Source organism: Prinia subflava, chromosome 2, assembly GCF_021018805.1.
Source record: "Prinia subflava isolate CZ2003 ecotype Zambia chromosome 2, Cam_Psub_1.2, whole genome shotgun sequence".
NCBI classification, from domain to species: Eukaryota; Metazoa; Chordata; class Aves; order Passeriformes; family Cisticolidae; genus Prinia; species Prinia subflava.
This window is the reverse complement of record NC_086248.1, coordinates 22018942-22032444: the sequence shown is the minus strand read 5'-3', so window position 1 is coordinate 22032444 and position 13503 is coordinate 22018942. Positions and strand designations below refer to the sequence as shown.

Sequence of the window (13503 nt, the reverse complement as noted above, 5' to 3'; positions counted from 1 at the left end):
TTGCTGGACTTCATGAATGCATAAATTCCCCACAGGTGAAGTATCATTAACAGGCTAACTAGGAGATGAAAACCTTGCGCTTCCCAGAACAAAGCTTATCAATGTACACAGAATGACTTGCAAGGTGTCATAAAGAATTCCCTGCTTTTTTTTTTTTTTTGCATATTTATATTATGCTTGTTTAGCTCCTGCTTATTGCCAGAACAATAGAAGGGGTTTTAAAATATTTTTTTGTTTTCTTTTTAGGAGGTAAGAACCCCACAATACCTTTAGCTGTACAGCTAAAACTGATCTGCTTAAGTTATGTATTTATTTCAAAATTCCTAGAAATAGAACAGAATAAGAAAGCTTCCAAAGCAAAACATGAATAATGGCTGTGTTTACTTTTGCTGTAACTCAGGCCTCTGTTGCAGGGTTTCAAATAAGGTATTCTATTTTTGGCAAGTTTTCAGGGAGGTTCAAGAAGGTATAGGTATTTTGATAATTCTCTAACACAAGTTATCTATCTGTTGTGTTTAACTACATTCAGTAATTCAGGATTTAACAAGCAGATAATCCCAAAATCAAACTATGAATATAATAGAGACTGCTGAAATAAATGTATACTAATGGAAAACCATGAGTGAAATAATGTAAATCAACTTGCAATTGCTAGTTCTTTCAATGAATTTTCATAATTCACTAAGTCTGCCTATAAATGCCTGTCTGTCCTTTCTACATATTCTGTAAAAATCTAAAAATGATGTTTTAAATAAGTGAAAAGAATTTTCAGTGTTTCCTTGATGCATGGTACTTTTAGTCAGGAATTTCATTTGGAATTGTTACTTAGAGTAAATTTAGAAAGAAAATTAGTAAAAGTAATTGATAAAATCGAAACTCAGAAAAACTTGTTATTTTTTTGGCTCTTAAGTGATACTGAGTAGAATTTTCCTTTCCTGAGACAATACCTTATATTTTATTAAATTTTATTATTGAGAGAGTAAACCAGTCTAGATATGAAAAAATCAACAGGAAGATAATCCACCGTCTTTCCTGACTGTTCCCTTCTGTGGTTAATAGAACCATAGTTAAACATGTAGTCCAATACTACTACAGTAATACTTCTTTCTTAAGTGTCTAGTAAAATGTTGCTAAAAAGGCTTAGACGTAGATGCCTCAAACTAAGAAGATGCCAGTTTAGTAACAGCAATTCAGACTTGCACCATTGTTTGGCATGGTGTTACCCTGCCCAGAGCTATTCAAAAGGCTATGGTTGAAGTGGCATTCAAACAAGGAACCGAGTGGTTCTCACTTCATGATTTATTTTTAGTGACAGTTCCTACAAACTACTGCCCAGTATGTTCTGCAGTGCTGTATATTCATAGAGTAAATTGTGTTGATACAATTTTCCAGAACCATGGAGAATATCTGCAGTCATTGAAGACTTGATGCCTGCTGGACTGGTTTTATTATGATATATCATACATTGAAAGTACAAAGTAGCTAAGGCAGTCCATCAAGACAAGGGACTAGATAGGAGACACAGAGAAGGTTAATGGAAAACAAATGGCTGTGCTCCTTTTTAAACCTGCAGAACCTGTGTCAGCTTATACAAATAGAATGAGAAAGATTTGTGTAAAAATCTGTTGTGACACCGATTTATCTTGGTGCCATTTATTCCCTAGCACTGCATGCAGAGACTTCCAGCACAGGGAGCAGGTGGAGGGTCTGATAGTGACAGGTGAATTTGCTGAATTGATGGAACAAGGAAGCCATCTGATCATGAACCCACAGCTTTTACAGGTAGCCATATAGTAGAAACATTTGTGCCTGCTGTGAAGCTCTCTGGAGTTATAATAGCGATTAGTAGGGAAGATTTTGAAAGCTGTTAGTGAGAGAAACACTGGGAGAGGGTATTAGACAGAATACTCTTCAGGCAGGGAATAGAGAAACAGAAAAGGGATGGACTCTTCCAGTGAGTTGGTTTAGACTAGAGATCCTATGGAAGACTGTGATGCTTCTGCAAAAAGTCAAATGGGCAGCTGAGAGGAAAAGCCTCTTAGGATGCTCCCAGGTTATTGAGTGTGGGGTCTTGTTTCATCAACAAAATGATTTTAGAATTCCCTTCATAAACTGAAATGAATATTAATATTGAGAATGATTGCTTTTTTTTCCCCTTATTTTTATAAATACTAAACTATTAGAAAGAATTCTTAATACAATAGACTATAGTGAAGCAGAGGAAAACCTAGAAACAGATAATGAACTGTTTACTGGTCCCACATGACTTTGAGTAATAAGAAAGAAATGTTTCATTCATAAATATAATCTGGAGAGAAAACTTATGCTGACAATTGTGAAACTGTAGGTTATTTATTCCAGGGGCAAAAAAAGATATTGTCATAATTGTGCCTTTGGAGAAGAATGCAGAAAGGTTAGGCATTAGGGCAGAGAAAACAGAGCACTGGAGTGGATTCTTCAATCTTAATTAAGAAAACACTCTGTATTACAACAGGATTACTCAGATTGAAGAAAATTAGAACAGCGAAAGTAAAGCAAAAGGAAATTGATAAGTTCTGGACTGTACTGAGATAAATTCGCTAAGCTATTTCAAGAATAATCCTATGAATGTTCTGGCAAACATATCACTGTTTTTTTACTGAACTCTGCAAAATATTTAAAGCAAAGCATAAGTCTTTGTAAAAGATGTGTATCATACATAAAAATACTGAAAATATTTGTTTTTTCCTGTACTGTAACAAAACCAGAGAACAGTTCAAATATATCTATATATATATTCCTAGAGTGACACAGAGCTTCAGACTGGACAGGAAAGGTGCTTCTTGTGATCACCAGATACTGGGCAATACGCTGCTCCTCTTCACCTTCAAATATCTGTACTTAGGAAAAATCTGCAGGGAAGGGCAGCCAAGAGCTGAACTCAGCAGAGCAGCTTGAGGAAGTACCAGCAGATGATGTCAGAATATTTTAGCTTTGAGTGGTAGCCAGTATTTGAGGTCTTGGAGGTTATTTCATGCAGGAAGAAAAATCAGCAAGATACTCATGTATTTGGGCAATTGGTGAAAAACATATTATGTCACCAAAGTTTGGGGTAAAATGCGTTTTTTCACACGTGTTCAAATATGTCAGAAACTAAGAGCTGCATGAAAATTTGAGTAGATTTGAAGGAAGATTTACAACCTGAAAATTTTACTTTCATGATCCATTCAGGATCATAACACCAGGCATATATTCCTTTCCTGGCTGAGTTTATTTCAGCTGCAGCAAAAGTTTAAGGAATACCACTGGTGCTTTCCAGTAGGCTGATAAGATTTTCATGGACTTCCAGAACTCAGCTCTCTGCCCTTCTCTCTGAATAAGTAACTCATCTCCAAAAGACTCTTGAAGCTATGATGAACAGAGAAGGTAAAGGAAATTAATTCTGTAAGCTTAACTTTAATGTTAAAGTGTTTAAGTGAAGACAGCAGAAGGCTATGCAGATTTTAGAAAGTAATCACTTAAAAGTTGGAAAGTGTTGTTTAATTCTGGCATTATTAATGTAAACCCATTCCTCTTTTCATGCTGTTAAATAGAAACTCATCTTGAAATCAGGAAAACCTTTTTAATGAAGGTGCAATGGGGAAGTTAAGGAGAAGTGTCTCAGAAAAGGTACTCAAATGGGATGTAAATTATAAATCATCCAATGGATGTAATAAAACACCCATTTTAGAGTATTTCTTTTATTTACAGGAGGGGTTGAACTGGTTCACTCGAACCACAGTGTGCAGTAGTCCCTGTTTCTTTTTCAGATTTTGAGCAGTTTTTATTTCAGAGACTATGCTTGCTTAATACCTTTTAAAACTACAATAAAATACCATATGGGGCACATGCAAAAATTTACACACTAAAGTATAAAAGAGGAAAAAGTTTTCTTTTTATATATTAAACTATCTTCAAACTTTTGGATCCATATGTTTCCTAGATAACTACATTTGGCTGTTAAAATTTTCCAGCGTAAAGGCTCATTCCACCTAATGTTTACTGTCTAAAATGTGGGGATCTGGCTTCAGCAAGTATTATATGTTTCTGTTGTTTTATGGAGAGGGAAAGGCATCTCCAAAGGAGAATTCATTTTGTCTATCTTAGAAGGCGATGAATCACCCCCTTGAGTTAGCTATTTCTCTTCATAAAACATACATTTAGATGACTGATCTTAAGTTTTGTGAATTCCCTCCCTAATGTCCTTTCAGTGAGATACAGAATGCCTTTTTCTTGACATATAGAAAAAAAAATCGAAGGATAGAAACTGCAGGACCTGTTTTAGTGCACGAGAGTAAAAAAACTTTTCATATATCAAGTCAAAAGCTCTTTTTGTCAATTTGTGATCTCTGTATTTCAGATAAAGCTGGTGAGTATAATTTTTCCTGATTCACAAGAACTGTACTTCAAATATGTATAACAAACACCCTTAAGAGTGAAATGTCACAAGGAATTCGAGTGATGATTGTAATTTTTTCTCTAAAATAGAGTCAAAGCACAAAGAGGAGAAGGAGAAAACAGTTCTTTTTTTTCTATCCATTACCTAGTAACTCAATGTTTTTATTACTCATCCATGTAAGCAATATGGGTTCTGAATCCTTGAAGAACTGCTCACATGTTTTACATAGCACAGATATTAATAAATTGAGAAATTCATACTGGTGGAGGGACCATAACTCCAGACAATATCCCAATTATTCTCTGCAAGTACTGTGTTTTTCAGTTCCCATTAAATATGGAATAATTTTAACAGACTTGTTACACTGAAAAACTGAACATAAGGTGGCACTTGATGGAGATTTTCGTACCTAAATCTGCACACTAATCCAAATAAACTCGCATCCATGTAGTTTGCCTTCCAAAAGGCCTTGGGGATATTAGTCTTATTGTCTGCATTGATGTCTCTGTATAATGTACAGTTCATGCCTGTGCACACACTGCTATCATAACCATTTCCTACCATTCAGCTACAATTGTGTTTCCATCATCTTTCATCAATTGAACACTTGTTTTCCAGGTTTAGGCATGAATGACTGCATTTGCACATAGCACAGAATGTACTTTCTGCACTACTTGCTCAATTTCAAGAGTCTAGAAATGCCACCTTCCCTCTGAAGTTGTAACATAGAAATAAATGCAATGGTATCATGATTTTTAATGCAATATTTAAAGACAACTTGTTTTCTATCACTTCACTTAGAAATATTTGCATCCAGATCAGTGTATATTGTAGTAATTATAAAATTTACATCATGTAATGACAAAAAGTATAACTTACATTCTGTAGTATGAATTCATGTACTGTGAGGTACTAATTACTGCCATATAAGAAATGTTTGAGTTGAAGTCTTGTTTTTGTTTGTATCTTGGATAAATAGGTTCATTTTGAGATTATCACCCCCTGCAAGGTCTAGGAAAAAAGGTCTTTTATATGAATCAGGGAAGGATTACAGGTTTTTGTAATTTTTTGTAACTGCATGTATCTTGATGTTGTTAGCATTCTGATACAGAGTCAGTCATCAGCTATTTTGCAATTGCTATTGTTTTTTGACACAATAGTTTTGAATTGTTCATGCTTGTTCCACGCTTATTTTCTATCTGCTCAATTTGTTCCCGCAGAACTAATTAATGTCCTGTGAAGATGTCCTATATTTCTATCTTTTTCTCTTACCATTACAATTTAAATTCTACCCTGTGTCTTCCTCAATATACAGCTGCACTGCTGTCTTCTCATGTCTCTTCCTACTTGGCTCCTGATCCCACCTATGGTGCCCAAACTACTTAATAGGGATAGGCTGGGAGTTTATCAGCCATTCAGCTGACTAAACAGAGAAAAAAGATATTAAACCTCTGATGCATCTGTTCTTTCTTACAAAACTTTGCCCCTGTGAGAGCTCTTACTCTCTTACTCTCTTTCTTCTTTCTAATTCAGTTGAAATTGCCCTGTGGATTCAAAAGGATTTAGGTGAGCCAAATAATGTAACACACTGTGTTAATCTCATTGGGAAACAGAACTAAAAACTTGTCTCCTGATGAAAAGTGAATCAAACAAAAGCAGGTGTGAAAATCAAATTGAAAGTTTGCAGTCCTTGAATATGTGTAGACAATGTTCTTTACATTTTATGTAAGTTTTTTTTTTTTTTTAATGTTTAAGCTTTTGTTCTATGGAGTGGCAAATACAGGAAATCCACACTGTAATTAGGACAGGCTGTTCTTTTCTTTGAACATACAAAAACTTTAATTCAGAATATTGCCAATCCTGATAATATCTGTTTAAAAAGGACATCTTCTGAAACATGACAAATGGTTGTCTTTTTGTAAAAATAAATAAAACCAAAAGTTTATTTGGATTACCACAGAAGCTGCAATTATTTCAATCTGCTGTAGGTTTCCTATATAGATTTGTATTATTGTAATGCATGATTTTGCAGCTATCCTTTTAATAAAGTTCAGTAATGAATTATCTTCTCTTTGTTTGCTTATCTTCTCAGTAAAGAAAGCAATCGAGCTGAAATCAAGAGGAGTCAAGATGTTGCCCAGCAAAGACAGCAACCACAAAAATTCTGTCTGTAAGTTGTTTATACCTTTATATTTTTAGTGACTGCTTATATCTTCTGGAATCCTTGTAAATATACAAATAAGAGAGAAAGATGTTGGGATGCTATGGTCATAAAATGGTTATGATGCTTTCATATTGTCACTGAATCAGAACTCCACTGATAATACTCTGCTGAGGGTAGAATGCAGAACATAGTGGTTTAAACTCTGAAAAATAGGGTGTATAGAAACTCCCCTGTATATATTGCAATATTTTTGTACATTGAATTAGACACATGGCAAGTTAGGAAATTCAGGCAGAACAGCGTCATACAGATTTCATCAATTAAGAACTGGGGACAGTGAAGGTAGCTGAGAATTTTCTGTATCTAAGTTTATACTTTGTGATCTTTTTTCTTCCCTTCACTCAATATCACAGCTCAATGCCTCCCTCATCTTGCCACACCGTGTCTGGTGGCCGCCTCATTCCAGTCTTGCACAGCAGGTGTCGAGAGCTGGTGCAATTCCCAGCTTCTCAAGAAGATGGAGATCACAACATCAAGTTCCCTTCATGGAATTACTTCTGTTTGGTCCCTTTACACCTTTTTCCCTGTGTAAAGTGTAAAGCTAAAATCAAAATGCTATCTAGGGGACTATGAGGTTGTTAGGTTTTTGAGTATCTCTTTCTCTGAACTAGCAATCTGACTAATATCCTGAGAGCTCTTTCTCCATTAATTAGGCCAGTCTTGAATCCAGAAAAATGAGGATATTTTTGAATTTTGAAAGCTGAAGGTACCTTAGCTCAAAAAAACCCAACAGCAACAACAACAACAAAAAACCCCAAAAAAGCCACGGGTTAGGCCAGAATTCACACAGAACTCATTAAAAGTATTAATATAATGGCTGAGATGTATTCAGATAAATTAATTCCTCATGTAACAACAGTGAACTCAATGAAGTGAAACCTATGCTGTGTTTGCCTCGTGCTGTTCTGCAAGTGCAGTGAGAATGAGTGTCTTGAAAGCTGATTTCTGGGGATATGTTTTTTTCTCTGTGTTTCTGTTGTGCATTGTTTAATGCAAAGTGAGTTTTAGGTATGCTCACTGGAACAAAAGAGGCATGACAATTTTCTGCTTTAAATATTCCACATTGATGGTGTGCCACTCAAAAGGAACTTTTTATGCAAGGTGTAGCAGAAAAAGTTGATCCCTCTTTTTGGTGTCTGTATCTGAATGGGTGATTATTTCATTATTTATAAGTTACTTCTGGGAGCTGTGTGATCTCTGCTTATGGTCTCACAGCACATGCTGTCAAACACCACATGTAATTACAGAAAGTGGAAGTAAGACAGGCTAAGGAAGAAATTTTTATAAGGCAGTCTGCTGTTTACCTCAAATGAAAATTGTCTTTTTTTCTTTGTGTTTTGACTTGTAAAACTTTATTATCATGTCTGACTTTCCAACATGAATCTAAGTGCATTATTATTATTATAATTACTTTCATATATATAAAGCTTTTTAAAATTACAAGATTAAAATGCAAAAAGTTGGATTCAAATGTATTTTGATGCTCTTTCTGATGTAAGCTTTAAGTATTTGCCTATAAACATTTTGTTTATACAGAAAACATAGTTGGGGATTTGGCTCCAGAGAAATTATAAGAATGGATATTATAATTTGATGTCAATTAGCAAACTGTTAAGACAAGATACATTATATACTAACACGTCTTACCATTTTTGTATGTTAGATCTTTTTAATATTCTCTCTCTGTAAAGCAGAAAGCTTAGTTTGGGCTTTTTTGGCTTTTGGGGGGTAAATGGAATGTAAATACCATCACAACAAATGCTGTGAGAGCATACCCTGTGCATTCCAGGACCTGTAGCTTTCCCACTGCTCTTCCTCCCAAGCAGAACCTGCAAGCAGCTGCAAAAAGCGTTTCACAGTGGCACCAGTCTGTTAGGATTTATGTAGAAAATGTTACCAGCGTTACCCATGATAATAAAATTACTGATAATTCCTCGTGGAATGCAGGATGGTGTTTCAGTATTTCAGTCGTGTACAGTCATAGCTCACTCTCCTCCTCCTGGGCCTGCCTGGATTCTTGGTTGCTTTCTTTTGATCTGCCATCCTTTATAAAGAGTCACATAGCAAAGCATGGCTTTCAGATGAAGGTGCCTCTGTATTGGAACGAAAATTCATTATATATTTTATCACTTCCCAGGGAAATAAGAGGGTTTTGCTGTTGTTGTTTGTTTTGGTTCAGATTTTCTGTGTTTTTTTCTGGTAGGGTTTTTGGTTGATTTGGGGGTATTTTTCTTTTCCTGTTTGTTTTCATGAAGTTGCATTTTATTTGTTTTTTTATTTGTTTGGGTTTTGGTAGGTTTTTGTTGGTTCATGGGTTTTTTGGTGGTTTTGTTTATTTGGTTTCGTTTTCATCTCTTTGGGATTTTTTTGTCTTTGGTACACCTGAAGGAAACATATCAAGTCAGTTTTTTGCCAGATAGTCCTGCTCATCCTGCTCATTTAGCAGTGAGCCAGATGCAGTTGAATTTTAATTAATTTATCTAAGGAAATGGGAAAAGGATGGGAAAGATAATTGAAGTAAAGTATAGTCCTGGTTCATCCATACCTGGCACTTGACAAAGTTGTGGAGGAGTAAACTGGGCAAAAGCACATGGACAGGCAGTTTTCATGGCTCTGAGCTTGAGCTGCCACAAACACTGTCCAACTCCAGTCAGTGTATTCACCCTTGGTCATCTGAAGTTGATCTCTCAGAGGAGCAGCGGCAGAGTTGTATTTTATGAAACTGCTTAGGGAAAGCAAATTCAATCACATCTATTGGTGTCCATCTGATTAGTTGCCAGTTTAGCCTACCCACTTTAGTTATCATTCTGATATATATGCTGTATTTCCAAAGATAGATCTTTTTGTCATCACTCATTCTCATTCTAACATAAAAACCTGCGGACTCTGTGTCCCTAATAGCTTTGGTCTTTTCTAAAACTTCTATGACTATAGTGTGCGTCATGACTGATGAAATAAAGTTTTGACTGCTGTCTCTTGTATGAGTCCTTTCATGACAATATTTCTGTCCAGAAAATCTGTCAGAAACTGATTATCATCTCTAAATATCTTGAGCATTACCTCTACAGCCGAGAGATTGTACAGGAGAATCCTGTGCATCCAAGAGCAGGAGAGCCCTAATGAAGCAAGATGCAAGGACAGCCCATAATTTGGCAGCCACAGTCCTTATTCTCATAAGTCTCATGTTCTAGTCAAATAGAAGATCCTTGTATTTGATCTCTTAAAGTCTACATACCAGGCAGTTCCTGTTAGCTGTGCTACGTGCAAAGGACAGTGAGTACAGGTCTTCAGCACACCAGCTCACAGAATACTGGGGAGGCAGGGCTGTAACTGCAGACCAGCTGCTGAGCACCTCTGCAAATCTCTGTGCCCTCTGCAGCCCAGAAATAGAGAAGGGTTAGGAGAGCAGGCTGCCCCAGAAGCCCCTAATGCCACCCCCCTCCTGCTGCAGTCACAGGGCAGCCTCACACTTCCACAGCCCTCACCAGCGGGAGGATGGAGCACAGGAATGCATCAAGCTCACAGTAAGTGCCAAGGAGGTTCAGTGAGGTGAGACACATCATATCAGGTGAAAAATAGAAATGATTATACCGTTTATGTGGTGTGTGCAAATCTGCCAGTGCTGTAATGCTAGGAGGGGAAGGCAGCAGGGAGAATGAAGTGCCTGGGAGAGCTGATGTCCTGAGATTGCTCATGTCAAAATACAGTGTGGTGAGTGGCTTAGCACGTGACACAGCAGACTGCAGGGAATGTCCACAGGCTGAAACAGTGACAAAGATTAACAGATGAAGTCACAGTAATTCTTAAAAAAATTGGCATTCGTATGGAACCATGTTAGCATTTCATAGTAATTACGGAATATTGAGTCACCTAACCTCACTGAGCAAAATGGTGTGTGTGAGCTGCTGTGTTTTACGAAGTGCGAATTCTGTGAGTGTTCTCTAAGCAAAAACTCTTACAGTTCACAAAAGCAATTTCAGACTTCTGTAGTACTATTTGAAAACGTATTTTAGACTACTAAGAAAACCCATGTTAAGTACTTTGAAGATCATGATTTTAGTGTAAGATTAATGCATCCTCTGAAACTTGAGTTACAGAGTTTACCTAAACAGTGCTTCACCCTGAGGATGATAAAAAGAGCTACTTTACAACAATTATTTTTGTAATGTAGAGCCAAAGAACAAATGAGTTTACAAACTAAGTATTGATTGGTTGCAGCACATTAAGTTGAATTAATGGCACATGCTGTTGAAACTATAGTGATTAATACCAAAATGGGATTACATTGCTAATACTGTGTAAGAAAGAATGACAGCAGTCATTATTTATTTTGTTATTGTGTAACTGAGAAAAATGGCTTAGGACGTTGTAACATAAACTTAAAAATTTTAGGATGAACATTTGTTGCTTACCAATACATTCCTCACATTTTAAATAAACTAACAGTGTCATCTTGATGTTTGACTACTGGTAAATGTACTTTGACAGAAGCAATATGAAGACTAGTCAAATTTTGTTCGTCATTTAACGAAAGAGAATTTTCCTAAGAACGACAATATTGGACCAAATAGTTGCATTTAATAGCACAATTTTCTGACAAAACTATAAGTTTTGTTCTTATACCTTAGCAAAAACCAGATTATTTAAGCACTTTTATATTTTGATCATTAGACCTGTAGATCAATACTTGGAAATAAGTTGCAAACCAATGTGCAGTCAACAAACAGATATGAAAACTGCTGAAGGTCATCTACTTACTACATTTTTGTAATGAAATTTAGATCTTCTCATGATATAAATACCAATTTCTGATTATTATATTTAAATTTGTTATCTTACACATTTTTTAAAAAAATCTTATTATTTAATAGATGTTTAATTTTTTTTTCCAAAATTATTTTAGGATCACTGAAAACCTATGTAAGTGTTACATATTATTATTTTCAAAATGTACATGTAATGGAAAAATTCTGGGTTTGTTTGTTTGTTTGTTTTGGTGCTTGTATTATGTTGAATCTTCACATGTGAAAATACCTTTCTTACTGAATTTGGATTTTACATGCTATTTATTATGTGCTGTGTAACAATCAAATCATGATAAAAAATACTGTTAAATATACATTGTTCTGATAGTTGTCCGTTTCAAATTTAAAAAATCTATATCAAATCTATCACTCTTTAAAATTATGCTCTAATCTACGTTAGTTTACATTAATCAAATATAGCATTTCTTACCTTCATTAATTTAAGAAGCTTTGTATCAGTCATAGGATTGATCACCAATAAACAAAATGATACAAAACAAACTACCAGAGTAATTACAGGCAGTTGTTATCAAAAGAACCTAGGTTTGGATATTTTTTTTGTGTGCCTAAGTGCACTCAATATTCAGTCTGGTTTTTACTGTGAATATTTTAAATATTACGTGGTGCTGTATTAAAAAATAGTGATGGAAACAAAATGCAAAGACTAAGATAAGTAGAGAGACCCTATAAATTTTTTATCTGCTGGAAAGTAGATTTGTTCTGCAGAATTCCAAAGTTCTGTGCCCTTTCAAGAAGCACAAATTCAAAGGCACTGGAGAAATAAATGTAACATAAATCTCTGTTTTTAATTGGTCTCACTGCCAGCTACAACAAATAAAGCAGATGGGAAAATGTTGGCATCTTTTGGGCTTTTATTCCGGGGCCCTCAGTAGTGTTTGCAAGTGTTTTGAACAGGACTGTGGGGTGTTGTTTGCCCTGCTCTGACACTCAGCTAATCCATTTACTGTAGGTTCCAAAAAAGCAGAGACAAGAGAAGAGTGCCAGTATATCAAGAGACATACTTTATTAATATTTTGAAGGAAAACTCACCAGCATTGTATTTTGTAGCGTTATCTCCTTTAAAAAAAGAAATTCCTAATTGTGAGAACTAGTGTTTCCATTTGCAAATCTACTGCTTTTCGAAGACTGCTGTTTCCCAGGCTCCTCGTGAAGCATTGCAGCACAAGGGTGAAAACTGACAGGCTTCATCTGTAGCTCTTTTCAGACCTTTAGTGAGCATCTCTCCAGCATTTTCTGTGTTCAGTGGCAGACATATTCCTTCTTTCATGAGGAAATGGAGGCTTTTGAAATACTTACATTTAGGGGTGAGATCCTTCAGAGAAAGACAACATTGTGTTCTAAGATCAGTCTGCAGGTGCCTCTGTCCCACTGGTTTCTACGGGAGTTCTCTCTGAAGATCTCAGTGTTGGCAGGGGAAGTTACTCTGTGCTTACATGTTGTATTGTGTTATATTAATTTACAGGCACTGAATTGATTCTCCTTTTTAAGTGCCCACATAGTGTCATGAGCTCTCCAGCCTTTTCAGTCACGAAAGCTATTTTTCATTTCTTCAGATCTCACAGCTTGAAAAGGAGAGCATTTTTTCAAATTTGCATTTATATTGTACACGTCTTCAAAGGAGAGAAAGGATTGTTTATAACTCTACCAATGTAGCACTTACAAGGTTGGGAAACACAAGGTTTCAGTATCCAAGATTTTGTGGGCCTAGCCTGTCTGCCAATATGCAATTTTATTTCAAAAAGACATTTTACAAAAATACTTAAGCATATGTTAATTGTTCAGTTGAAGGAAAGAGGGAAGTAACATTTAAAAACACTGGCACTTTCATAAAACAGGTTAAGGGATGGATCCTGGAACCTTTAATATTAGAATATCCTTGTTATATATGTCTGTGTATATCTACCTACATACATACATATAATTACAAATAATGCATAATACTTAATATTCCATTACACCATTTGCCACATGTCTAGTAAAAGATTAATGACTCTATTTCCTCTTGTTACCGTGTATTATGGCATGAAATTGGGCAC

At 35.7% G+C, this 13503-nt stretch overlaps 1 protein-coding gene across 1 annotated transcript in view; it reads left to right on the top strand.

The window, feature by feature from the left end:
- CSMD1 (CUB and Sushi multiple domains 1) overlaps nucleotides 1-13503 on the top strand; it is a 1074318-nt gene that overhangs the window by 685973 nt on the left and 374842 nt on the right. Inside the window, exon 7 of the mRNA XM_063389341.1 lies at nucleotides 6510-6587. Coding sequence (XP_063245411.1) covers nucleotides 6510-6587 — 78 coding nt within the window. The remainder of the gene's footprint in view (nucleotides 1-6509; nucleotides 6588-13503) is intronic.